This window comes from Aspergillus fischeri, genomic scaffold (assembly GCF_000149645.3).
Source record: "Aspergillus fischeri NRRL 181 1099437636266 genomic scaffold, whole genome shotgun sequence".
NCBI classification, from domain to species: Eukaryota; Fungi; Ascomycota; class Eurotiomycetes; order Eurotiales; family Aspergillaceae; genus Aspergillus; species Aspergillus fischeri.
In genome coordinates this window covers 2,590,042-2,613,879 of record NW_001509760.1, presented here as the reverse complement: position 1 = coordinate 2,613,879, position 23,838 = coordinate 2,590,042, and the positions used below count along the sequence as shown (strand labels likewise).

The 23,838-nt window shown below is 51.5% G+C and overlaps 9 protein-coding genes across 9 annotated transcripts; 5 read left to right on the top strand and 4 right to left on the bottom strand.

Moving 5' to 3' along the window:
- Positions 1-68: 68 nt before the first annotated feature.
- On the bottom strand, positions 69-2,263 carry NFIA_055920 (putative C6 transcription factor; the record flags this gene model as incomplete). Its single annotated transcript, XM_001258139.1, has 2 exons — positions 69-850; positions 895-2,263. The coding sequence occupies 2 exons, from the start codon at positions 2,261-2,263 to the stop codon at positions 69-71; spliced, it is 2,151 nt and encodes a 716-aa protein (XP_001258140.1).
- Positions 2,264-3,333: 1,070 nt separating this feature from the next.
- Positions 3,334-4,071, top strand: NFIA_055910 (lysozyme; the record flags this gene model as incomplete). Its single annotated transcript, XM_001258138.1, has 2 exons — positions 3,334-3,486; positions 3,541-4,071. 2 exons carry the CDS (start codon positions 3,334-3,336, stop codon positions 4,069-4,071), a joined length of 684 nt encoding a protein of 227 aa, XP_001258139.1.
- An 8,543-nt stretch (positions 4,072-12,614) lies between these two features.
- Positions 12,615-13,661, top strand: NFIA_055900 (zinc-binding alcohol dehydrogenase family protein; the record flags this gene model as incomplete). Its single annotated transcript, XM_001258137.1, has 1 exon — positions 12,615-13,661. One exon carries the CDS (start codon positions 12,615-12,617, stop codon positions 13,659-13,661), a length of 1,047 nt encoding a protein of 348 aa, XP_001258138.1.
- A 582-nt stretch (positions 13,662-14,243) lies between these two features.
- NFIA_055890 (putative MFS monocarboxylate transporter) lies at positions 14,244-15,618 on the top strand (the record flags this gene model as incomplete). The annotated part of the gene is made up of 4 exons (XM_001258136.1): positions 14,244-14,310; positions 14,367-14,464; positions 14,520-14,780; positions 14,833-15,618. 4 exons carry the CDS (start codon positions 14,244-14,246, stop codon positions 15,616-15,618), a joined length of 1,212 nt encoding a protein of 403 aa, XP_001258137.1.
- Positions 15,619-15,787: 169 nt separating this feature from the next.
- NFIA_055880 (D-2-hydroxyacid dehydrogenase family protein) lies at positions 15,788-16,819 on the top strand (the record flags this gene model as incomplete). The annotated part of the gene is made up of 1 exon (XM_001258135.1): positions 15,788-16,819. The coding sequence occupies one exon, from the start codon at positions 15,788-15,790 to the stop codon at positions 16,817-16,819; it is 1,032 nt and encodes a 343-aa protein (XP_001258136.1).
- Positions 16,820-17,525: 706 nt separating this feature from the next.
- On the top strand, positions 17,526-18,056 carry NFIA_055870 (uncharacterized protein; the record flags this gene model as incomplete). The annotated part of the gene is made up of 1 exon (XM_001258134.1): positions 17,526-18,056. The coding sequence occupies one exon, from the start codon at positions 17,526-17,528 to the stop codon at positions 18,054-18,056; it is 531 nt and encodes a 176-aa protein (XP_001258135.1).
- A 386-nt stretch (positions 18,057-18,442) lies between these two features.
- On the bottom strand, positions 18,443-19,315 carry NFIA_055860 (PEX11 domain protein; the record flags this gene model as incomplete). The annotated part of the gene is made up of 2 exons (XM_001258133.1): positions 18,443-19,044; positions 19,120-19,315. The coding sequence occupies 2 exons, from the start codon at positions 19,313-19,315 to the stop codon at positions 18,443-18,445; spliced, it is 798 nt and encodes a 265-aa protein (XP_001258134.1).
- A 348-nt stretch (positions 19,316-19,663) lies between these two features.
- NFIA_055850 (F-actin-capping protein subunit alpha) lies at positions 19,664-20,886 on the bottom strand (the record flags this gene model as incomplete). The annotated part of the gene is made up of 6 exons (XM_001258132.1): positions 19,664-20,012; positions 20,068-20,205; positions 20,255-20,307; positions 20,358-20,447; positions 20,509-20,616; positions 20,830-20,886. 6 exons carry the CDS (start codon positions 20,884-20,886, stop codon positions 19,664-19,666), a joined length of 795 nt encoding a protein of 264 aa, XP_001258133.1.
- A 502-nt stretch (positions 20,887-21,388) lies between these two features.
- NFIA_055840 (uncharacterized protein) lies at positions 21,389-23,412 on the bottom strand (the record flags this gene model as incomplete). Its single annotated transcript, XM_001258131.1, has 2 exons — positions 21,389-22,183; positions 22,231-23,412. 2 exons carry the CDS (start codon positions 23,410-23,412, stop codon positions 21,389-21,391), a joined length of 1,977 nt encoding a protein of 658 aa, XP_001258132.1.
- Between the last annotated feature and the right edge of the window lie 426 nt (positions 23,413-23,838).

The window sequence follows — 23,838 nt, the reverse complement described above, 5'->3', positions numbered from 1 at the left end:
GCCAAGAGGCATGCTGATGCAATGATATTTGCAATGATATTGAATATATACAAGAAAATGACAATAGACTACAGGGTATAATATGTCGCCATCTCCTCCTGAAACCAATCATAAGAGTAAAACAATTGCTCTGCCAACTGAGGGTCAATCTGCCGGGGTATCCCATCAACCAGCAACACATCATCCAGCATTGGCGCCAGTGGGACCGGCGGCGGTGGGATGGCTGGCAGCGAAGACGGTGGTGTAGGGGGAAGAGGCGGCTGTGGCTGGGGATACGGTGTTTCCTGCTGGGGGTGTTCCTGCCGTTGTTGCTGCTGATATGCCATTTGGCTGAAGATCATCGAGCTTTGACACCGAAAGGTCTCCCCGAGTCTTTCCACTCCCGGCCGTCGCTTGCCAAACTCCTCCAGCAGCACAATCACCGCCTGGATGGCTCGGCGCATCATCTGCTCATCCGGCTGCCACAAGGGCGGCCGTCCATCCCGAAGGGCCCGCGAATTTTGTTCTAAACACCACAGGATGGTAATTCCAGCAAAATACGTCTGGCTCAGCGTCAGCCAGATCCATTTGATCTTGCCCACCGAATAGCTGTCCCAGTATGACCGAATAACCTGAATGCTAGAGTCACCACAGCTAACAATGCTAGTAGCATCAGGGGTCGGATTCCGCGGACTGGGGCGGTACATCAGAAGTAGAGTGGTGTAATAGAGATAATCGTAGTAGCTGGTCGAGTATAATAGTGCAGGCGGATACACCGGCGCGGCCGTGCGCCAGTCGTCGAGCTCTTGCCGGAATTGAACCAGCATCATCGAAACTTCTTGAGGATCCGGAGGCGGTTGATTGTTGTACACTACTTTGTTAGTCAGAACAGTAAACCACCATGAAAGAACTCACAGTAACGATAGATCCGGGAGAACAGGCGGCGCAGCTTAACCACCTGGACCGGAATGGTCATGGTACTGCCTCCCGGCACTTCGGTCCAGTCATCGTTAAACTCCCGGGGCAAACCCACGCTGATGTCCTCATCAGCAATCCCCAACGGTCGCCCCAGTGTTGACGCAATCAACCGGTCGAGATTATACAAACTCCAGAATGCTCGCTTGGCCATTTCCTCCTCCATCAGACTCGCCGAGGACCGCATCTTGTGGAGACCAAGACTGGTCGCCAGTCGCATGGACGTCCCTAGAACATGCCACACGCTAGGGCCGGTGGTCGCAAACATTGTGTATAGCGCCAGACTCAGCAAGGCCCGTACGGCGGCCAGGTCCTCGTTCTGCAAGGCCAGCGAAAGAGTCTGCTGACTAGCGTGATAGAACTCGTCGATCTGCGATTCGTCCGCCGATCCGATCAACAGCGCAATTGCTATCGTGATATGGTACGAGTAGTGATCTTCCGGAGTCGGTACTTCGCCCGCGTAGATGTGTCGCAGCAGCGCCATAAAGTCCGGTCGCGACAAGAAAGGATACTGGTAACCCATACTGTCAAAGTAGTTGCCTGCTATTCGCTCTGCCTCTTCCAAGGACGGTAAACGGACGACGCGCGGGGCCGACACTGTCGGGCGTGCTATCGACGGCCGACGGTGCTCAAGCTGGTCGCGAAAAATCTCCCCTACGTTGGGCAACTCTGTTCCAAACCCAGACGTGTCTGACGCTGGCGGACCGGTCGAGGACCCTCGTCCGCTACCGGCAGGACTTGACGTCGCAACACTGCCCGCACCGATGGAGTGTCGATTACTGTATCTGGCCATTATGGCCGGCACCTGGTACCACCAATCCGGATCACCTTCCCCATCCACATTGCTCCCTGTCGGTATCCCAGCCACCGATAGTCCTGTTTTTCGCCGGAGGACATCTTCCAACCATTCTACTCGTTTCTGAAGATTCTCGAGCTGGTCGCGAGGGACAGAGGCGCTGGCGATCTGCGGACCGGGTGGTGGAACAGTACATCGGACTCCGGCGCGAGTACACGCAGAGCAATTGGGATATCGAAAATCGCATTTTTTCTTCCGTTTGCGACAGAAATCGCACGCGGTGGAAACGCGTTTGGGGCGGCTGCCGTGAGAAGGCTGCAGCGGGGAAGCGACACTGGGGGTGGTGGAGCTGGGCGGCGGAAAAAGAGGAGGCACGGATCGAGGCTGTAACTGAGACTGCGACGAAGAAGCGGATGAATGAAGAGGAGGAAGCGGAGTAACGACGGACTCGAGACGGAATTTGCCCAACTGATCACGAAATTCCTTGTCCCTGGCGCTCGAGCCGGTGGCCATGGTGGTTGCGGTCACTGGTGTCGGTCGTGAAAGGCGGAGAGCACGCTCGGACGAGAGGCCATAGCGATCAGACGCCAAGGAAGATGGTGGAAGGTTAGTGATCAATCATAAGTGATGGTGAGAAAGCTTCATGTATTGACGTTTGACAATCAAGAATGTGGTTTGAGGAAGAGAGGTCGTTCGCTGGAAGAGGAAATGGAAATGTTGCAGTGGATACGGAGTAATCGGTGATAGAGTTGGAACCAGAGACTAGGAATGCTGGTAAGAAGCAATTACTGTCACACAAAGAAAGATAGCAGTGTTACATTAACCTAACAACTATTTGCAATCAATGAGAATGTTTTTCCCTATTGATAGTAGGATACATTTTCCGGGCGTAGATTGGTTGAACTCATCCCTTATGAATGCGACTTCTCTCTGCATGCAGACTCAATATATTCTCCAGCCATCCATCTTCTCCGTCAATGACCCAAATGAGCGACGAAGCAAAATCCACAGCCAAGACGGCGCCCATTTCTTGTCCTGAGCAGTTACAAGGGTCTGTCTCTGATCTGAACCAGCCAATCCACCAAGGTCATAGCAATTCAATTATTCAGGCTAATCTGCCGTCCATCTGCCGTTCGACAGACCCACTCTATCTCTTGTCATTTCCTCAGGCCCTTGAGGCCTGGACTCCTCCCTAGAAGAGTACCTTTAAGCGAGACGTTGCAAATCAAGTTCTTTTGACTCTGCACGATGAGACCTCGTCTCCCCTGACTAGTTCGGGGGCCGACGGGGTTCAACAACCGATGCGGAGTGGTACCTCGTATTCGTCCGACGATCTTCTTCATGGCCAGTGAGATCCAACAAATCGCGAACAATGCCACTATCGACGCAGTACGTTATCAAGGTAGTATCTGTGGGGTCTTTTTGGGGGTGATCGGCGTCGTATTCGCCCTTAAATGCGACAATACAGGCAGGGAAGACCACGAGCAGAATATTCGGCATATCGCCGAGAAGAGGATAAATAGGAGTCTTCGTCCGGCAGGCCAGGTCTGACTTTATCGCTTTCTCAGACACAATCAATCAACATGATGCTCGATCTAAAGCAGGTTGCGGCCGTCCTCCTGGCTTCGGCCTCTCTGGCCCAGGCCACCGTTCAAGGCTTCGATATCTCCCACTACCAGGCCAACGTCAACTTTGCGGCGGCGTATAACTCTGGTGCTCGCTTCGTCATGATCAAGGTGCGTTTCGTATATGCTCACTTCTACACGGATTCGGAGTTCTGACCGTTCTAGGCCACCGAAAGCACCACCTACACCGATCCTGCGTTCTCCAGCCATTACACCGGTGCCACCAATGCTGGTTTCATTCGCGGTGGCTACCACTTCGCCATCCCTAATGATAGCAGCGGCGCCGCTCAGGCCAAGTACTTCCTTGCTCACGGAGGAGGCTGGTCAAACGACGGCATCACCCTTCCCGGTATGCTGGACATCGAGTACAACCCCTATGGCGCCACATGCTACGGACTTAGCGCCTCTCAGATGGTGTCTTGGATTTCCGATTTCGTCAACACCTACAAGAGCAGCACCGGTCGCTATCCGATGATCTATACCACCGCTGACTGGTGGAACACCTGCACGGGCAACAGCAAATCTTTCACCGAGTGTCCTCTCGTCCTGGCTAGGTACTCGAGCTCTGTGGGCACCATTCCGGGCGGATGGCCGTATCAGTCCTTCTGGCAGAACTCTGATAGCTATACCTATGGTGGCGACTCGGATATCTGGAATGGCAGCCTAAATAATCTCAAGACCTTCGCCAAGGGTTAAATGCGGTATGCCTCAGCATGCTGATGATTACTGTGACCTGATCATGGACTGCACAGCGTTAGGACAGCTTCAGATCCTTTGATCTTTTGATTACAACATTTATTGCAGTAGCTAGTATAGCCAAGTTGAATGCTATGCGTGAATGAGCACTCTCAATCAAGGCAGACCCTCCATAAACATAGGCAGTCCGTGAATGAAACATAGCATTGTCTATGACATTTACGTCACTCACGCCTATCTCATTCACGGTCAGCCTCCTCTAGATTCTTGTCCGTGAATAGCTTCAATTATAAAATAGTCTCTAGTGCAGAATAGTCGAAGTATGTATACCGTTTCCTCTCTGCTTCTTTGCATACTCTCCATGCATCTACTTGACTTCTCGAAAAGGGACATCTCAAGTTGGTTCTTTGACCGAGAAGCCTACAAGCGCTCTCTTCAGGGACTTGTTCCAATGACAGCCTAGACAAATTGCCCATCATCCCTGAGTGTGATCAAGCTAATGATTATGTCGGGTGTGTCAGAATAAGTAAAAGAAGAGCCCTGAAGACATCTGTCCGGCTAACGTATCAACCAGCGAGGCCCAGCTTGGTGTTGCACAGCAACAGCCCAAGTCCAACGCGTGTTTCTTATGTCCTCTTTATTTGCGGCTGTCTGACCTGGCATGCGGACATTACCCTCCATCACTGTCCCCAATGCTCAAATCTATGGGCATTGCAACATATTGTCAGTCATTGAGAAGCTCGCATGCATGCGGCTGTTGTTTCCAGGTGTGAACATGTACCTCCTCTCGGCGGTCCCCAGGAAAATTTCAAGCACACAGATGTTGAAAATGAGAATGGACCGTCCAGTCCATTGTCGCTTCCTGGCAATACAACCTTGCCCATCTATTTTGGTTGGGCCTTTCCTCATGAAGGACATCTTTGTTTGTCCTTCGGATGTCAGATTTCTGGACTCTACAGCTCCCTGTCTCAAGATCTCCTCCTTTTGATAGGAGAATTGGGCAGCTTACTTGCTAGGGGCCGATGGTTCAGGAAACGAAGCTATAAAACTCATCAATCCAAGACGCCAAACCCTGTAGACACCAGGTAAGCCCCCTTTTTTTTCCTATCTTGTTCTTTTTTACCCCTTTTCTTCTTATTTCTTTCCCCTTTTTTACTTTGATGATGGCCGCCAAGTCTGTCAGCAAAGGAAAGAAGGTCGCCGGGGTTCGGTCTCGCACCGATTCCCGCGGAAAAGAGGCAGTTGGCTCCAACCAACTGTCTATTATCAAGGACAGTGGCCCTGCTTATCAAGGACCATCTCAACATCCCACCGTCCGGGATGAGAGCCCCATATCAGTCGTTCGAGACAACTGTTTGAGAACTTCAAGCCGCTCAGGGAGAGCAATATCCCGGGGTGTCTGCTTCTCAGCTAGCTCGGCGTATGAGAAAGGCACTGGACGCAAAACCAAAGCAGGGGAGTCGATGGATAACTGGGCTGTCTGGTATAACCAGCCTTTTTCATCGACCGCATACAAGGTATGTGAGCGTTCATACTCCATGCGCAATATAACAGTCGCCATGTGCTCTGCAGAAGGGCACGTTTCTCAAATTCCGTTTATGGTGCCTATCGCTGACAACATGTTTGTCGCGACAGGATGCTCATTATGTCGATGTGGCGGATTCCCCGGGTTAAGAGCAAGAAGCTGTTGGACTCCCATCGATGACTGGTTGAAATTGGCCAGGTGTGATATGCAAGGTAGCCGAACCTCGGCATCGCCAGCATGTTAATATCGCTGTCATACTGTGCAACAATACCGAAGGTCCATTGTCGTTCCCTTTCAGGACAGGATGCATACTTGTGGAAGACTTCAATGCACCACGAATGAGCTCTTCATCAGAGTACATACCCACTCATGAACGACAGCCTGGCGTCACCTGGTCCACACCAAAAGCCTTTGGGCTCCCAGAATTATCTGCATCCAGGAAGAACCCTCCCTCGAACATTATTCCTTGGAGCTTCATTACAGCCACCGTGCGAGAGTTGAATCTTCAAAGGCAGCCGAATCAGCCTGACAAAATCTACCTGTCAGTAGCCCTCGCTTAAGGACATCCGCGACATTGGATCGCCAGCACCGCTTTTTCAATTACACAAGTCCGCGAAGTTCGAAACTATCTAGCCCAACGTCCATCACAATGAATCGAAGCAGGTAGTGTCTACCTCACCACAAGCAAGGGAAGTCGTCCATTCGCTATCAAATGAAAATACGCTTAAGCGTCGAGTTATTGTCTTCTCGGGAGTACAACACCCAACTACCAGCAAAACAGAAGTATCGACGGGTTCTCGGGATACAGGACGTTCATGACTTGCATTCGATACAATCGAACACGGAAAACCATACCAGATCTGCACACTCTGCGATTCAAGTGACATTAAAAATATGCAAGATGCATGACGTGGTGAGCGCCAGTGAGTTCAAGAAACTCAAGGGATACCACTGTGTTTAACACGAGACACAACAACTGCTGCCGCGTTGCTCAAGCATCACATTGTCCAATGTGCATCCACCACAACCTGAGACGACGATGAACGGACCTAACGGAGGCTTCTACATTACCCAGACGATCAACACCCCATGAGCCGTTTGATTCGAAAAGCCGTCCATAAGGAGTGGGATATTATCAGACAAAGTGCCTAGAATTTGTTACTTTCATTGAAATGTATGATAATATGCCTAACCACAACTATTAAACCAATGGTGATTCTGTACAGACCTCTTCAATGCAGTTATCTTATCCGAAACAGAAATGCAATCTGCTAAAGTACAGCAACTGACTTAGTAAGTTTGGTCAGCGATTCATGGCAAACCTGCCCGAGAGGATCCAATACCTGATGACCTTGAGTCTAAGGTAGTACACCGTATACCTTACTTCAAACGACCGGAATGCACGGTACTATTTCCATGCACCGACAGATCAAGACATGCGGCGTCTTTTCAGCTATTACATGCACTGGTCCGTTTTCTTCGGTCTACCTTGGCGATTACACCAGGGTTACGAGGAAGCGATGGCGAGGGTCTTGCGAGATACCAGGAGAGTACTTTTGTTACTAGTCAGATGACTTACATGAACTAGTTTCAGACGATCTAGATTCAGTTACCTAGAATTTCCGTCCACAGAGCAATTCCATTTCTGGTAAGTTGCAGTGGCGCATACATCGGAGTACGAAGATACTAATCATACTATATTGCTTGCGGGCATGCTTCTCCACCACGACCTCGCTAGGCCCGGAATCACGCCTGGGGCGATAGACGCGGTCAGACCTTTGCAGTTTCAATGGTCCAATTGGATTGGTTGATATACGAATCATGGCCTTCAGAATTTGGAGGCTACAGCAAGTCCGACGCTTTCCAGGCACGGGGTTTGTATCTAGGAAGTACCGAAGCCAAAGGGCAAACTTCCGGAGAGATGGTGGGGTTGATCACCTTCCTCTTTGCCTTTGGCGAATGATATGTCAATCAGTTACTCTCTTCCATCAAGCCTTGCACTTTCATCAAGTCACTGGTCCTGGCCATCCTCTATCAGGAGCGAAGAACCTTCGGTCATGTGGATGTTACGTGAACCGGCCAGTCAAACGAAGGTGCCTGGTCCGATTTGTGTACGCTCCGGGAATTCCAATCTGGCCTCAGCATATCGGGAAGAACATATAGGCAAGTTCTCACATGCTGATATGTTGTTCTAAACTGACAAATCTGCTGATATAAGACATTTATCAGGATATCCGAAACTCCTCGTTGGCAAGCCAGAACCCCCGGCCCTCGACATCCTCGGATAGATGCCCTCTCCAAGCCACCAGACCTTCTATGCATTAGCCATCGTTGTTGCGCTTCCTCAAAATGGAAGGATTTTACCCTGAGCTCAGAGAAGCAACGAATGCTGAAGTGAAGAATAGATTGTGCCGTTCGTGGGGATTGTGCTTTGCTGACCTATCAATAGGTCAAGACTGCATTTTTATAAAGCAGGCTGATGGCAGGCTAGATGCTCCCCACGCCAACTTTCACATTACAGTTATTGTTGCGGTCAAACCATGGCCTAATCCACGTGAGTCATTTCTGTTGCTGCCCAGACTGTTGTCCGACCTGCTCAATGACTGTTAATCGTACAGATTGCAGAAAATATGGAGCTGTCAGAGAGCTCGAGGGGCATCGGGTATCCATTGATGCTCATATCGAGGCGGCTATGTCGCGCTTGTGACGGCTTGGGCTTTTTGTGTACGGCCTCGCTCAATAATTATTCAATCAGCGCATACGGAAATGTCAACGGATGTCGGAAATATAAAGCCCCTCCTCAGTCTGGTCAGGCGCAGTCCCGAGCCCAGTGAAATTGGCCAATCTTCTCGTTCTCTACTACTGTGAGATACATCCTTACATTTCAACAATCAGGATGAGCTAATTAACTCAGCTCAATAGTCTTTGTTTGGAGGCGTTTGCGAGGCGTCGGCCAGTTCTTTACGTCGGCAAATCGACAGGTGAAGGATGCTGCTGCTCCTCTTCGCGAGCTGAATAGCTCATTCCCAATGGGCTTAGAGGGAAATCAAGATATCCAATTCGGCTATCCTGAGGAATGGGGAGGCAATTGCTGAGGGCCCCTGAAGGGGAGGATCTTGTTTTGTTCGGCATGTACAAGACAATCGTATCGTTATAGGTAAGCCGAACCCTTCAAGATACTTGTTTAACTTTGTCCCTATTTCTAACATAAGAGATCACAATTTAAAGTTCTTCTAGGAGTAAATTATCTTTCAATCGAGGGACCGAAGAGTGCAGCTGGACATTGTTCCCCGCAACTTCGTGGTACACTTGCTCGCCGCTATACGTCGACGACCTGACTGAAACTCAGCAGCAAATAGTGGCCCCTTAGCCTGTCCCCGGACAAAACTCCGAGTTTGTTCTGGCCAAAAGTATTTGGGGCTGACACGTCTTTATTTTGAACCATTCGACCATTGCAACGGAGTAGAGGAAACCCATGGTTTGGGGCCGGCAAGGCTTCTTATAAGGCCCTCCCCTTGAGGCGATTTCGTGATGACTTCCCTGCAAGGTCTCCTCATGTCAAATTTGACATAAAAGCAACCGCATGACACGTTGACGAACAGGTCTTCGGTAGAAGTGGAACGGCACTTCTTCAATAATTAATCAGTCCATCCACAATGCGAGTTACTTCCGACACTGAACAAGTCCGTTTGGAGGAAGTCGCCTGCAAATTCAACATCGATGATGAGTGGACCGATACGAATGGGATGTTGTATGCCGCTGTGCAACTCGTCCATGCCTTCGATGAAATTGGTTGAAGGGCTCTGCCCTTCTCACAGCCTTAGACTCCCCAGTCACTGTTGAGCGTCCAAAGTCCAGAGTCGAGGCATGGTGCCTGAGAACGAAAATGCCCAAATGGCAAACATATCGCTTTGCTAGCTGATAGCGGGCTTACACGGTTTGCGAACATTTTTATCGCGCTCGTTTGAGCACACCAGCCAGGTAATTCGTCTATATGCTTCGATAGGTCTGTATCTGACGTCAAAATTTACAACAGTCTTCTGTTCTGATTAACGCGAGCGTTGTCACTCATTATCCTTATGCGAACAGCAGTAGTTCTGCCTACCTCTTCTCTTCTTTTTCCGAGCAAGTAAACCGGCTACGCCGTGCTCGAGGACTCCACGAAACCGGGCATAAATGGATGGTGTTGACTTGTTCGTTCTCAGTCGATGCTGCAGCCTCAAATCTCTTCAGGAACAAGGAGCTATGGGTATGAAACCTTCTTCATCACGAGGCATATCAAAGTAGCTGCTGTATGAGATTCCTCCGCCTATCGAGAAACGTGCTGGCGGAAGATTCATTGATTTGCGCGGTATGTCCTTTGAATATCGCGTACCTTTGCCGTCTCTCTGAATCACTTCCTCCTTATACCCGCTACGGCCAACCCAATGTCTGCTACCTCGAGTACCTGAATCACACCCTATCAACTTTATTCACCGAAGCTCTACGACTCCCTTTACTGGCCCCTCACCAGTCAAAGCTTGGCTGACCAAGAGAACCTGCCAGCTCCAGAGCCAATTCTATCAATTCCGGACAAGTTCCCACACGAGCTCAAGGGCTACTTCAATACGGTGATACTCGACGAGCGCATACCCTCCGCAATGCGGCCTCTAATCAATCGCGCGCTGTCCGTTAGCTAGGGGCCAAGTTCCATCTTCATCTCTCCGCGACCCTCATCTTCAATTCTATTGGAAATTTTCGGGGCTATATGCCGTTTCCCTTCCCCAGTCCTTCACTCTGGAGCACCGCAGATTGGGAAGCCCTTGGCATCAATAGCAACACGAGCTGTATTCCGAAAACACGGAATATGACTCTAGACGTGGACATGACTCGCTTGTCTGACGATGCCCTCCATCGCCAACGACTACCACTGAATACGACAGTCCTCGTCGTTCCATCTGTTTCCTCTTACTTTTGTTGCTAGGGGGCTCGGTATCGCATGTAATGCTCCTGATGCGGAAGACGAAGGCACCAATAACTACGCGCCTATTATCTTGCTGCAATGTCTGACATGACTAATAACCGGTATGCCAATTGAATGGATCCTCAATAGACCTATTTCACTCCGATACTCGAAAAATGGGTGTTATGATTCAACTCAACACTTGCCCCTGGAAACATTAGGCCTTTGGGGGATAATGACTTCCTCATCGATCACTCACGAAATCTTATTCACTCAATTTTTAAGTTATGAGACCTTCACTAATGGAATTTGCGATCCGCTGAGACGCTGACCACGCTTTCAATTGTGGAGGTTAAAAGAAGGATGCGCGCCAAAGGACGGTCAACCAACTTTGTGATATGGTAGTGGAGTGTTCTATACCTCCCAACCTTCCACCGCGCAATACCTAACGACAGTGTTAGCCAGAACTCGGCCGTGGTTTCCAACTACAACGGTTGATTCCTTCGCAAGGCTGACTCTCTAACTTCCATCGACATGCCTGGGGCCAAGGATCACCGCGATTTCTGACAGCGCTCACGGCCTTGCTGCTGTGGGGTATGCTCTCACCTTGGACCTGCTTGATAAGACCCCTGTCAATCCTCATCTGATTACAAAGGCCATCATAATACAGGAGGCGCGAGCTAGTGGGATGGTTAAAAGAATCATCCCACCGCGTCCCCGCATTTGATAACCAGTAAGTTACGGAGAGAGAGAGGTAGTCTTGCCAGATTTACATATCTATACTGATACGCTCTTGCCATTCATAATTTTCTTTGGTCTTCCATGACAATGAAGGCAATCATCCCTTCATCGTCTTGGTACGAACCACCGGAAAGAGTGAGGAGCCCTCAAACGCAACGCCCGCGGTCCTTTGCGCGTATGTTGATTTCACTAGCCTACGAACAAAAGTTATTACGGAGACAACGGGGCCCAGACGCGAGCTGGTGGATCAACCATTCCAATGGAGAGGTTAAACCCATCATCCTTCCTTGGATTCGCCCTAGTCGCAAGACGATCAATATCGAGACGTGGTTTCCAGAACAAATACTTCCCATCTGGTCCCTTGGTGGTTTGCAAGTTCCATTCATTGCGATGATGTATCCCAAGGAACTAAAGCTAAGCGACAAGACTGAACTGGGCTGAGCGGTTGTGGACTTCACGGAGGTCTTCTCAGCATAAGTTTGCAATGCATGACCACTTTCAAAGTGAGAGGATTAGTGAGGAGGTGCATCTGTTAAAACCAGGACTCTCAAATTCGTTTTGTGGGTATATCGAGGATTTCGTGGAGCATTGGATTCAATAGCATAAGAACTCAAAATGTACGTTCTCAGCCAGCCGATCATGTCGATGATATTGCTTTGGCTGACAATTTTAGGACGAATCGAACAAAGAATATTCTGCAGATACCTTAACCCATGAAGTAAGTCATGTTGGCGACTAGCCAGGTTCCATATCGCAAATCTTGCGGGGAATACATGTACATATACCCAGTGATGAGCCGGCTGAGAGTCTCAGCAGAAGAGGATAATGTCAAATGAACTCGAACAATAGGGCAAAAAGGCGTCAAACAAGCTTAGAGAACCTCCATCGGATGCAGAATATAGACTAGAACGTTCTCGCGTGGTATAAATGCTCCACGACCCAAAAAGGAAGGCACCCCGTGCATGGCAAAGATAGCTAGGCGGGGGCTAGGCTGTTCCTGGTTAGATCAAGAGCTTGTTCACTAATCCCGCTTCTTAACTCCAGCGATCCGGCGATGCCGAGGTATCCATCCTGAAGCTGATTAGCAATCACTTGATGGAAAAGCCTAGAATGTATGTCTCATTGGCATTTGCATTGTTACACTAAGCTCCTTGAAAGTTTCGGACACTGGATCGGTGATTGATCGTCATGATGCAATACGTAATTGGGCCCACCGGCTTCTACCCTCAATTCTTAAGGATTGGTAAGCGTCACCTGGCGGCATATCATTATAAATCCTTCCATCCTGGGCGACTTCCAAAGAATTAGTACGCCAAAATCCATAGCAGATTCAAAATGTCCACCCAGAAAGCAGTCGTCATCACCAGCCCCAAGCAGGCGAACTTGGTCACCGACCGCCCCATCCCCAAGCTGCGCGATGATTACATCCTCATTAAGACCGTCAGCGTGGCCCTGAACCCCACAGACTGGAAGCACATCGATTATCTGGCTCCTCCTGGCGTGCTAGTCGGCTGCGACTACGCCGGTATCGTCGAGGAAGTGGGCAAGGACGTCAAGAAGCCCTTCAAGAAGGGCGACAGAGTCTGCGGGTTCGCTCACGGCTCCAACGCCGTGCAGCCCGAGGACGGCACGTTTGCCGAGTACATCGTCGCCAAGGGCGACCTGCAAATCCACATCCCCGATAATCTGAGCTTCCAGGAAGCCGCCACGCTGGGTGTCGGTATCACCACCGTCGGCCAATCGCTCTATCAGTCTCTTAAACTCAATTGGCCAACAGAACCGATCAAGGACGCTCAGCCTCTCTTGATCTATGGCGGTTCCACCGCCACGGGTACCCTGGCTATCCAGTTCGCCAAGCTGTCGGGCTACCGGGTGCTGACAACGTGCTCGCCGCGCAACTTTGAGCTCGTCAAGAGTCTGGGCGCCGATGCGGTGTATGACTACAACGACCCCAACGCCGCGGCAGAGATCCGCAAGGCCACCGACAACAAGCTCAAGTATGTGCTGGACACGATCTCGCTGGAGTCGAGCGCCAAGTTCTGCGACGAGGCGCTGAGCACCGAGGGAGGAGAGTACACTGCTCTTCTGGTTGTCCCCATTAAGCGCGAGAATGTCAACGATCGCTGGACGCTGGGCTACACTGCCGTAGGTGAAAGGTTCACGTTTGGCGACAAGGAATTCCCTGCGAAGCCGGAAGATTTCGAATTTGCGAGCAAGTTCTGGTCTGTCACTGAGAAGTTGCTGGCAGGGGGCAAGGTCAAGCCGCACCGGCCCAAGGTGTGTCCGGATGGGCTGAAGGGTGTTCTGAATGGCCTGCAGCTCATGAGAGAGGGCAAGGTCAGCGGAGAAAAGTTGGTGTACAATGTTGCTGAGACGCCATGAATCGCACCTAGTGTATTTGTGTCTAATATAATGAAGCACACAATTTTACATAATCTCTGCCGCTAGGTAGCACCGAGAAGAAAGTACTTCCTGAGAACATCTTCTATTGGCTTTAGTCCTTTGCTTCTCGCTTCCCATCTCCAAGCACCGGAATCATCACTATGGGTACCGTGATGCAAGTAGTCGGCACATATGTTTATATACATCACTTTCTTTTCACCAAGTCTGAAGCTAACTTGAAGATATGTCTGTTGTGATGCCGATACCATCAAACTATGGGATCCATCTTCCGTCTGGTAATAAATAGTCAGGAAGAGGCCTCTTCATCGGAATCAGTTACCGAAGTGAGAAGCGAGAAGTGAGAGTGAAGTGGTGATCGACCCGACCCACCCACGCCCTTCGGTTCAACAAGCCGAACATTTATCTGACTCAATACAGTCAACTTGGACCTTTATTCTTTCAACATATCGACAACAAAGAGGCAAAATGGAATCAGACATTCAACTACGTCTACGCTCAGAAGAACAATCTTTAAACTCTATTCAGGATCATGACCACGAACAAAATCAACAGCTCCCTCCGATGGACGGCGGGAAAGACGCCTGGCTTTTCCTAGCGGCATGTTTCATGATAGAGGCCCTTATATGGGGTAAGCTCCTACACCTACACAGTCCATCAGTTCTAGCAGACCTAATTCATGTCCAGGCTTCTCCTTCGCCTTTGGTATCTTCCAGGACTACTACAGCACCCATGAGCCCTTCCAAGGGTCCAGCAATATCGCCATCATCGGAACATGCACAATGGTAAGTAATCCTCACCAACGTACAACAAAAGACCAGCTGCTGATCACTGCTTTAGGGCGTCAACTATCTCCTTGCCCCCGTTAACTTTGGCATTCTCCTTGCTTTCCCGCGGTTACGCATCTGGGCCGCACCAGCGGGTTTTGTGACCATGTCCCTGGCCCTGGCGCTCAGCTCGTTCTCCACGACCACAACGGAGTTGATCATCTCCCAGGGTGTTTTCTACGGGCTTGGCGCGAGTGTCGCTTACACGCCGACCATCATCTTCATGGATGAGTGGTTTGCGAGACGGAAGGGGCTTGCGTTTGGGATTATGTGGGTAAGTATCCCACTCTCCGCAGCTTATACTACCATAGTAAAAAAAAAGGAAGGCAGGAACAGGTCTCGCCGGTGTCGTGCTTCCAGTTGTACTACAATGGCTTCTGAATACGTACGGATACCGCGTCGCCCTGCGCGCCTGGGCCGTGATCCTCTTCGTGCTTGCGGCGCCTCTGCTCTATTTTGTGAAACCGCGCGTGCCTATTTCGGCGTCGTCCAGCATGCGCACGTTCAACCTCTCTTTCGTCCTTGACCGGACGTTTTTGATCTATCAGGCGGGGAATATTATCGAGGCGCTGGGGTATTTCCTTCCCACGATCTACCTTCCGACGTATGCGCGCTCACTGGGTGCGAATAACCTCACCGCATCGCTGACCGTCATCCTATTGAACCTTGCTTCGGTCTTTGGGTGTATTATCATGGGCTCATTGGTTGACCGCTGCCATGCGACAACTTGTATACTCATCTCAACTGTTGGAACCGTGTTGGCGACGTTCCTGCTGTGGGGGTTCGCGGTCAGTCTGGCGCCATTGTTCATTTTCTGCGTGGCCTATGGCGTATTTGCGGGCTCATTCACGTCGACATGGCCTGCTATCCTGGGAGAAGTGCGGAGGAAAAATGCCTATGCGGATCCGGGCATTGTGTTTGGGTTCTTGTGTTCGGGACGGGGGATCGGGAATGTGGTTAGTGGGCCGTTAAGTGAGGCCTTGATGGCGGGGGAGAAGTGGAGGGCGGGGTACGGGTACGGCAGCGGATATGGAGGGCTGATCGTGTTTACAGGCGTGACAGCCCTCTTTGGGGGGTTGAGTGTGTTGGCAAGGCCGTTGAAATGGCTGTAAACTTTTTAAACTATCACCAAGTCAACATCATGTTCCCGAGATCGGAAGAGCTGCGGGGTTGCATGACTCACGGCTATACTCTTAGCCATGACCACAGACATATCTTCAACGTCTCAATCAACTTCGTCAAGCACCAAATGACCAAGACATTGATCAACACATCTGCAAAATGTCCAGAATTAAATTCGCCATCCTCGATGACTACCAAAACCTCTCCCGCAAGCACTTCGCCCACCTCACCTTCCGCGTGGACATCTCCTACTTCCCCGACACCCTCGACCCGCGCGTTCCCGCGCAACAGCAGCAGCTGATCGCCCGCCTGCGGCCATTTGACGCCATTCTTGCTATGCGCGAACGGACTCCCTTCAACGCAGCCACAATCGCCGCCCTCCCCAACCTGAAACTCCTCCTAACAACCGGTAACCGCAATTTATCCCTCGACCTCCCCGCCCTCACCGCGCGCGGGATCCCCGTTGCCGGGACCGTCGGCCGCCCCCCAGGCGTCAACTCTACTGTCCAACACACCTGGGCGCTGATCCTCGCTCTGGCGCGGCACGTCGCGCGCGACGACGCAGCCGTCAAGGCAGGAAAATGGCAGGGTTCGCTCGGTGTCAATCTATCCGGCAAGACGCTCGCGCTGCTGGGACTCGGCAAGCTGGGCGCGCAGGTGGGGCGGATCGCGGTCCTCGCGTTCGGTATGAGGGTTATCGCATGGTCTGCGAATCTGACGCAGGAGAAGGCAGACGAGCAGGCGACCGCGCAGGGGCTACCGGCGGGGAGCTTCGAGGCGGTGCCGGAGAAGGGGGAATTCCTACGGCGGGCGGACGTGCTCAGCGTGCATTATGTGCTGTCTGAGCGGAGTCGGGGCATCGTCGGGGCGGAGGACCTGGCTGCGCTGCGGCCGGACGCCATGATCGTCAATACATCGCGGGGTCCGCTGATTGATGAGCGGGCGCTGCTGGAGACGCTGAACGCGGGTCGGATCCGGGGCGCGGCGCTCGACGTGTTTGATCCGGAGCCTCTACCTGTTGATAGTCCTTGGCGGACGACGGATTGGGGGGTTGATGGGCGCAGTGAGGTGCTGTTGACGCCGCATATGGGGTATGGGGAGGAGGAGCTGATCAACGGGTGGTATAAGGAGGCGGCTGAGAACTTGGAGCGGTGGCTGGATGGCAAGGAGCTGCAAGTCAGGTTGAATTGATCATATGCATATGATGTACGTAGTGACACGATGCATCGCTGGCGTGCATGACATGTGGGATGTCCATACTCCGTAATTACTGATTCCCTATCCTGATGGAGTAAATCACCCGGTATGAAAGTTCAATCTGAAACCTGCTAGAGTTGACTTGCACGTGGATGCTCACCGGCACGACCAATTCGTCCTTTCAGATGCCAATCAGACTATCAGGCTATGCAGAACCTTAATGTTGCCTAATATACTCCGTAGTGCCATTCCTCAGACGGTTGGCAATTGTGCTTGGTCGATGTAAACAATTGATTATACCTCGGCAACATGACCGCCGCGGCGCCGCAAACTGCTCAGTCGGTCCGGACCCACAGAACCCCGTTCCATATTTCCGCTGCACAGCATTCCTCGGTAGAAGGGATCCCGTAGAGACATAGGCCTGCTTTGAACTTAGCTAGTGCCTATCATGAAGCAAGTAAACAAATGATGCAAACCATGCCATCATCAACAGGAACACCGGCAGGAATCGGATCACCCCACATTCACATTCATCTCTTCGTATAAGTAGGCGGGGTACTTCATTCCCAGTTCAGGATTATTTCTGTATATTTCCATACATACAAAATTGACTCTATCTACCTCCTCAATTGGCATTTTTAAGGTTCTATCTTGCAATTTCTCAAAGAATTAATCCAATTGAACCACTATATCAACCACAATGGCCCCCATTGCCGTCCAAGAAGCGACCCCCACAACCTGTACAACAACAACTACCCCACAACCAACCCATCCCAGCTTGATTCAAGTCAACCGCTCCCCAAAAGCCTTCGGCAGCAGCGCCTCCTCGCTCGTCTCGCTCCCAGCAGGCGCCGTACTTGCCAAAATCACCACCGCCACGCCCTCGAAGAAGGCCTACACATCCGTCCAGACGGGCCGGGACAGCCACATCGAGCTGAACTCGGACCTGGTGTTTTGCAACCACTCATGCGACCCGAGTTTGAACTTTGATATGGATAAGATGGAGGTGCGGGTTGTGGACGACCGGCCGCTGAAGGTCGGGGATGCGTTGACGTTCTTCTATCCCAGTTCGGAGTGGGAGATGGATCAGGCGTTCAACTGTAACTGCGGGAGTACCAAGTGTAAGGGGTGGATCTCTGGGGCGAAGACGATGGGGAGAGAGGAGCTGGAGGGGTACTGGTTGAATCCGCATATCGAGGAGATGTTGAGGGAGAGGGACGGGCAGCTGTGATGGTGTTTTGTTAAAATTGAGTAGACTTGATAGACTCGGGGGTATATACATGGGATATTGGTGTACAAAGTACTGCACAGGTCTATGATACGGCTTGCTTTTGATTCGTTCATCTTCTCATGCAGCTCGTCGATCCGATCCTTCAGTGATCGAATGGCTTCTTCGACAGACGCCTCAGACTGATCCAGCTCCTCGACTCTCCCATCCAATCCCCTCGATTCATTCCTCACCCTGGAGTACTCCTCATACTCGCCCTCCCCAAAACGCACCCCGTACCCCTCACAAGCTGGGTTGCGACGCAGAGGAAACACTATATAATTAGCGCCAGGGATAGAGATCTCTGTATACCAGACAATATCCAAATATACATATCATATCAGACTCCATCATGCTTGCTGAGCCTTAATCCAAATATCTCTCCCCGCAACCAGAGTACTCACTACCATCGCCATGCCCACCACCACCTCACTCACCTGAATCCATCCCAAAAATGCCCCAGGAATCAGCAAATCACACCCATCAACCACAATCCGCTTAATTAGAGGTCCAGAGACCCCAGCTTTCCTCTCCTTGCTACTCCCGCCCTTCTTCTCATCCCGCTGCGCCTTACCCGCAGAAGCAGAAGTAGAACCAGAAGCAAACACTAGCCCCCACAAGGCCCCAACAATCGACAACGCCAATGCGTAGAACCAGAATTTGTAGGCCTCAACGATAACAGGCTTATTCCAGTACACGGGGTAGACGTTCATCGCATGGAGCTGTCGACTCATCAGCCCAGCTCGCAGCAAACGAGTAAGACGGAGAAAACTCACAATAGTACAATCCTCCAACACAAAATACAGCCCTAAGCACGTCCACCGGCCGAGCTCAATCAGCGTTGTGGGAAACCCCTCAGCTGCAGAACTGCTACTGCCACTGCTACTGCCTAGCAGCGCAAACACCCGCTCAAAACAATCGAGAAAGTTAAAGAAGCGGAAGAAGCGGCGGGCTAGAGTTAGAGGGAGACAGACGCATAAGTACTTATAGATGGTACATTGGCGGTCATGGAGACACAGGGACTAACTCAGCGCTAATTGCGACTTGGCGGTTGACCAGGTCCTTACTGTTTCATTGTCAATGCTGGTTTCGATGATGATGGTTGCGAGGGCCTGGATGAGTCGGAGGGTTTTCTCGAGGCCTGCTCCTGTGCGGGTGAAGTTGGAGAATTGTTTGATTGCGGAGGGTGTTGCTGAAGGGGGATGAGGGGCTTTCACTGTCATTGTGATGTTGTTGGACGGCGAGGTGGGATTCAACTGATTAAGAGGGAGGGGAATGTTTACAACTCTATGTTGAAGTGTAAGATTTGGCTTCTTGAGCTTATCGGTCCATCTCAGACCGACAATTGTCTTCATGGAGCATCGGGATCTCTCACCCCTAAATGCCGACTTGGCGCTACAGTCCACAGTCTCAACTAGATAACTGAAGCCAATATGAGAATGGTAGAAGAACAAGAGTACGCATTCTAGCAAAGTCGGATTCGCGCTTCAGAATAACTATGTAAATGATCATCTACACATTGTTGGTCAGACAATCGCAGTCCTCCAGCATCTGTACATTTCACGGACAGTTTACCGCCCCTTTCCACCAGAAATATCCTGTCCCAGCCGGTACCCTCCAACCTTCTCCCATTCCACCTTCTGCCGGGTAATGGGCAATTGTCTCCGCAGGTTCTTGAACGCGCCCTCGGCCATCTGCACGAACGCACGGTTGAGCTCCTCCTGGTAGTCTCGCTCCGCAGCCGCAATGCGGGAGATGATGCTCTCAGCAGAGATTGAGGGAATAGAGATGTTGATGGGCTTGTTCGTGTTGAGAGCCACATTGCCATCCTCATAGTAATGCACATCCACAAGGATCTTGCCGCTCACGGTGGTCGACTCGGACACGGGGACTTGGTAGATGGAGCGGAAGCGACCGTTCCTACAGCGCGTTCCTCATTAGCCCATGCAATTTTTGTGTTGGTTCGCACACTGACCAGAAGTTGTTTGGCGAGTAGCGGTTTGCAACAAGTAGAACCGCGACAGCCGTGTCGTCCTCGGTAGGGTAGACGCCGTAGGAGCAGTTAGGGTAGTGTTCCGCAGCATGTTTAGCGAGCGATTTGAGGAGAGATTTGCTGCACTGGTTAGACCTCGAGTGAACCGCCAGGGAACATGGCAACCTACATTAAATCCGCATTTTGCGATTCCAGAACATAGGATTGCGCAGCGGACGCTTGCTTTGATCCAATCAGCCTCCACACGCCCCTCATCTCACCATCCCACCTACCTGTGTTACATGATCCACCTCGAACGACGTCTGACTCTCGACATCGAAGTATCGGTTTCCCTCTAACTTGTTGAATTCACTGACGATGACCTAAGCCCGACCACCTTGTCAGAATACGGCCCCTTGAAGGTTGCACGCAACGTCGACCCACCTCCTGACTAGCTCCGGGCAGCTTCACGGTAGTGAATTGCTTCTCATTGTATCTTTCAAACGCAGGCGCAAGAGAGGGGATAATATCCGATTCGTCCGAGGTAAGTGCCTTGATATCTGTCGTGGACGAAGTGATTCAGTAAGACGACCTGATCGGGATTGAACGCAGCTGGCCAAGGGGATCGCGGGGAAGTACTGCGGATAGGGGATTGCGGGAGATAATACCAGCGACGACATCAGAGAGCTAGAAGTGTATGATTAGTTTTGTATGCTCGATGAGAAAGCAATAACGTAGATTTCAATAGGAGGAATGGAGGCCTACCTCGCCTGGCGGGGCACCTTCGATGAACGAGGATGCGAGCTCAACTGTGGAACCCATCACGGCAAATTCAACTTGAGAATTAGCTGATTCTAAAATTGAGTTCTAATGTGTCTTATTCAAAACAGGAATGAGCTCAAAAATATCAAAGAGAGGACAGAGCAAGAAGATGTAAACAAGGGTAGCTCTGCACAGCTCAATTGCTTGTCAGCGGAGATGGAGCTCTAGCGCGATAACGACTATCTTGCACGTGGCCTGGGCAAAGAGACCGTAGCCATCTAAGACTATAACTGCATGATTGAGAATGCTCTGGTAACCATATCATTACAATTGATAGAAGACTGGGGTAAAATCATATTCAAGCTAAGAACTAAGTTAACGCCAGTATTGGTACAAAATTCCGCTCAACGCCGAGCAAAGGAGGTTTGCGCCATTTCAAGTACAAATGCGCCACGCTGAAGAGGCTACAAGAAGTTTCAACTAGAGATTATATGGTATACACGAGTCCAGCTCGTGGTTGCAAGAGTCAGGAGAATTATCAACCCGGACCCAGGCAGAACATTTATTCAATGCTCATATTCATGAAACCATCATTGGCTTCAGTCATACCCTGTAGACCAACGCGCTTTAGAGGTTGCCCAGAATGCGAGGTATTCGACGTATTTCTGGCAGGATGCTCTCCGTTCGGTCGCTCTGGGAATAGCGAGCCTAAGTTGGACTTGGGAGGGGGACCCCAGATGTTGTGCCCTGTATCCTTGACCGCGGGCGAATTCGGCATGACAGGACTACTTTGGACACTCATGCTCGGAGACACGGCTCTCCGTTTGAAAAGATTGGGATCAAAATCATCTTCCCGACGTCGCTTCCGATTGATCTCGGTCATGGCAGGAAAGCTTGCGTGTGGCGTTGAGCTACTCGATCCCGGTCGATCGTACGGTTTAGCGAACTCGGCTGTGCTAGACCCTAGGGTGGTCGACGGCGTGATATCCATGGCAATGTCATCCTCAGACATGGCTGAGGGCCCCAATGAGCGCATAGAGGGCGGTGGTGTGCGGTAGCGCTCATCGAACGTATTCCAGAACTCCGCCCCCGCCGAGTTTCGATGAGCTTCATCGCTGAACTTAGGCTCATCCAGGGTAAACGGACCAGGCTTCGTAGATCCGTCTTCCGAGCTCACCCCTGGTACCGAAGGGGTCAGGGACGACAAGGCGTCCAGGCTTGGGGACGTGTGCGGAACATCAGGTTCGCTCTCACGGACCTGCCGAATAACCTCCGCCTCTCGCTTGGCTTCGCTGTCAATAGGAGCAGACTCCTCCATAAGGGCGGCTCTGATGCGCGCAAATGTCTTTGTTTTAGGCTGGAGACACGGTTAGCTTTGATCATTACCTCGAGCACTACACTCACAAGTAAGCTACCACGCCGAGTCACAGCTCGCCGAATCACACCCAAAGGCCCGCTTTCAGAAGCCGAACCTCCAGCCGAGCTGTGACCATGCCGGCTCTCCCCCTCATCACTCAAATCCGACAGGCGCAAGTCGCGAGTCCCAAGGCTGAGACTCTCGCGACGGGGCCCGAGACCTTGTTTCGAACCGAAATAACCACAGTTAGGATTCTCAATGCTTTTCATTACCGGCGGGGAGAGAGGCCCCGGACTCTGCTTCGAGCTATTTCCACTGGCACTGCTGGAGCTGTGTCTGCTACGCCCTTTGCGAAATCGAGCCCGCTGAAAGCTCAACAGGCTAGCTGCTGCCTGTGAATACCCACCCATCCAGTCGTTTCCCGGACTGGGGACGTTTCCCGCAGCAAATGGGCTGGGCCCGCCGACCATCTTGTTCGCCTGGGGTGTGCTGGCTATCATCATATCATCCCGATCGCCTATCATCGGCTCGTCATCCTCCTCGCTACTGCTTGTATCCGACTCCATCATATTCACGCTGGACACGGAACTCGAGATCGCGGTTCGGTCGGCCGGGCCGGATGTCGAGAAAGGACCCATAGAGGTTGACCCCGGCGAGCCACGCCGTTGCGGGATGGTGACACCTCGGCCGCCGACCGTTGGTGACGAATCAGGCGAAGACTCCGCTATGATCGAGTGGTGTAGATTCGTGCATGCTCGGGAGAAATCGAGTCCTCGCGACCGTCGAGGGAGTACTGAGCCCGGGGAGCCGTAGATGTGCGACGAGTCGAGCTTGGGGGAGAGCGGGGCGCGATTTGGTACGGATGCTGATCCGGCTAATTTCGAAGGTAAATTCAATGACAGGTTTGAGTAGTGCATGGACGACCTCCGTGGGGTTTCGGGAGTGGAGGTAATGGAGCTGTCATCTTTGCTGGAGGGGCGCGTGTCTCCCGAGACAGACGGCGAGGCGGAGACGGGTTTGGGCGCATCGGACAGCGAACGGGATTTATTTGAAGGACGCAGTGGCGTTCCGAGGTGACTCGCCCTGTCTCCTGTAGAATCCGTGTCGGTACTGGATTCACTCTGCTCCTTGCTCTGGGACAACTGCTCGCTCAGTCTGCTCGCAAATGGCGGAGCGGGGAGACTGTGCGACAGAGTCGAAGGAGGGGTGGACGACGTCAAATTAGACATTGAGGTAAATTTGAATGCGCGTCGAGGTTCGAGGTCACGCTCGATGATCAGATTCGAAGAAACATCATGAAGCTTGAAGTGCTGATAGTAGATGGTCACAGAATCGGTCTTGTGTTTGTTCGCCTGTGTGGTGTCGTTGCTCGACTACTGCGCGGCGAGATGGAGATAGGTCCTGCTATCTCAAAAATCAGTGTAATATCAGTTTTTGAGGTCGAGCAGAACACAATTCGAAGTACTCGAAGAGAGGAGACGTTGGGATGACTGTCAATAAGCGCTGGGTCTCTTGTCGTCCGGCTGGTCGCGCTGACGTTCCTCGACTGCGCTGGCGAATCACGCGAACTTGTGCCCCGCTTGCGGATCGGCCGCAATTGTTGGCTGCATCTACCTCCTACACTTTCCACCCACTTTAAATGTGATACGAATGCG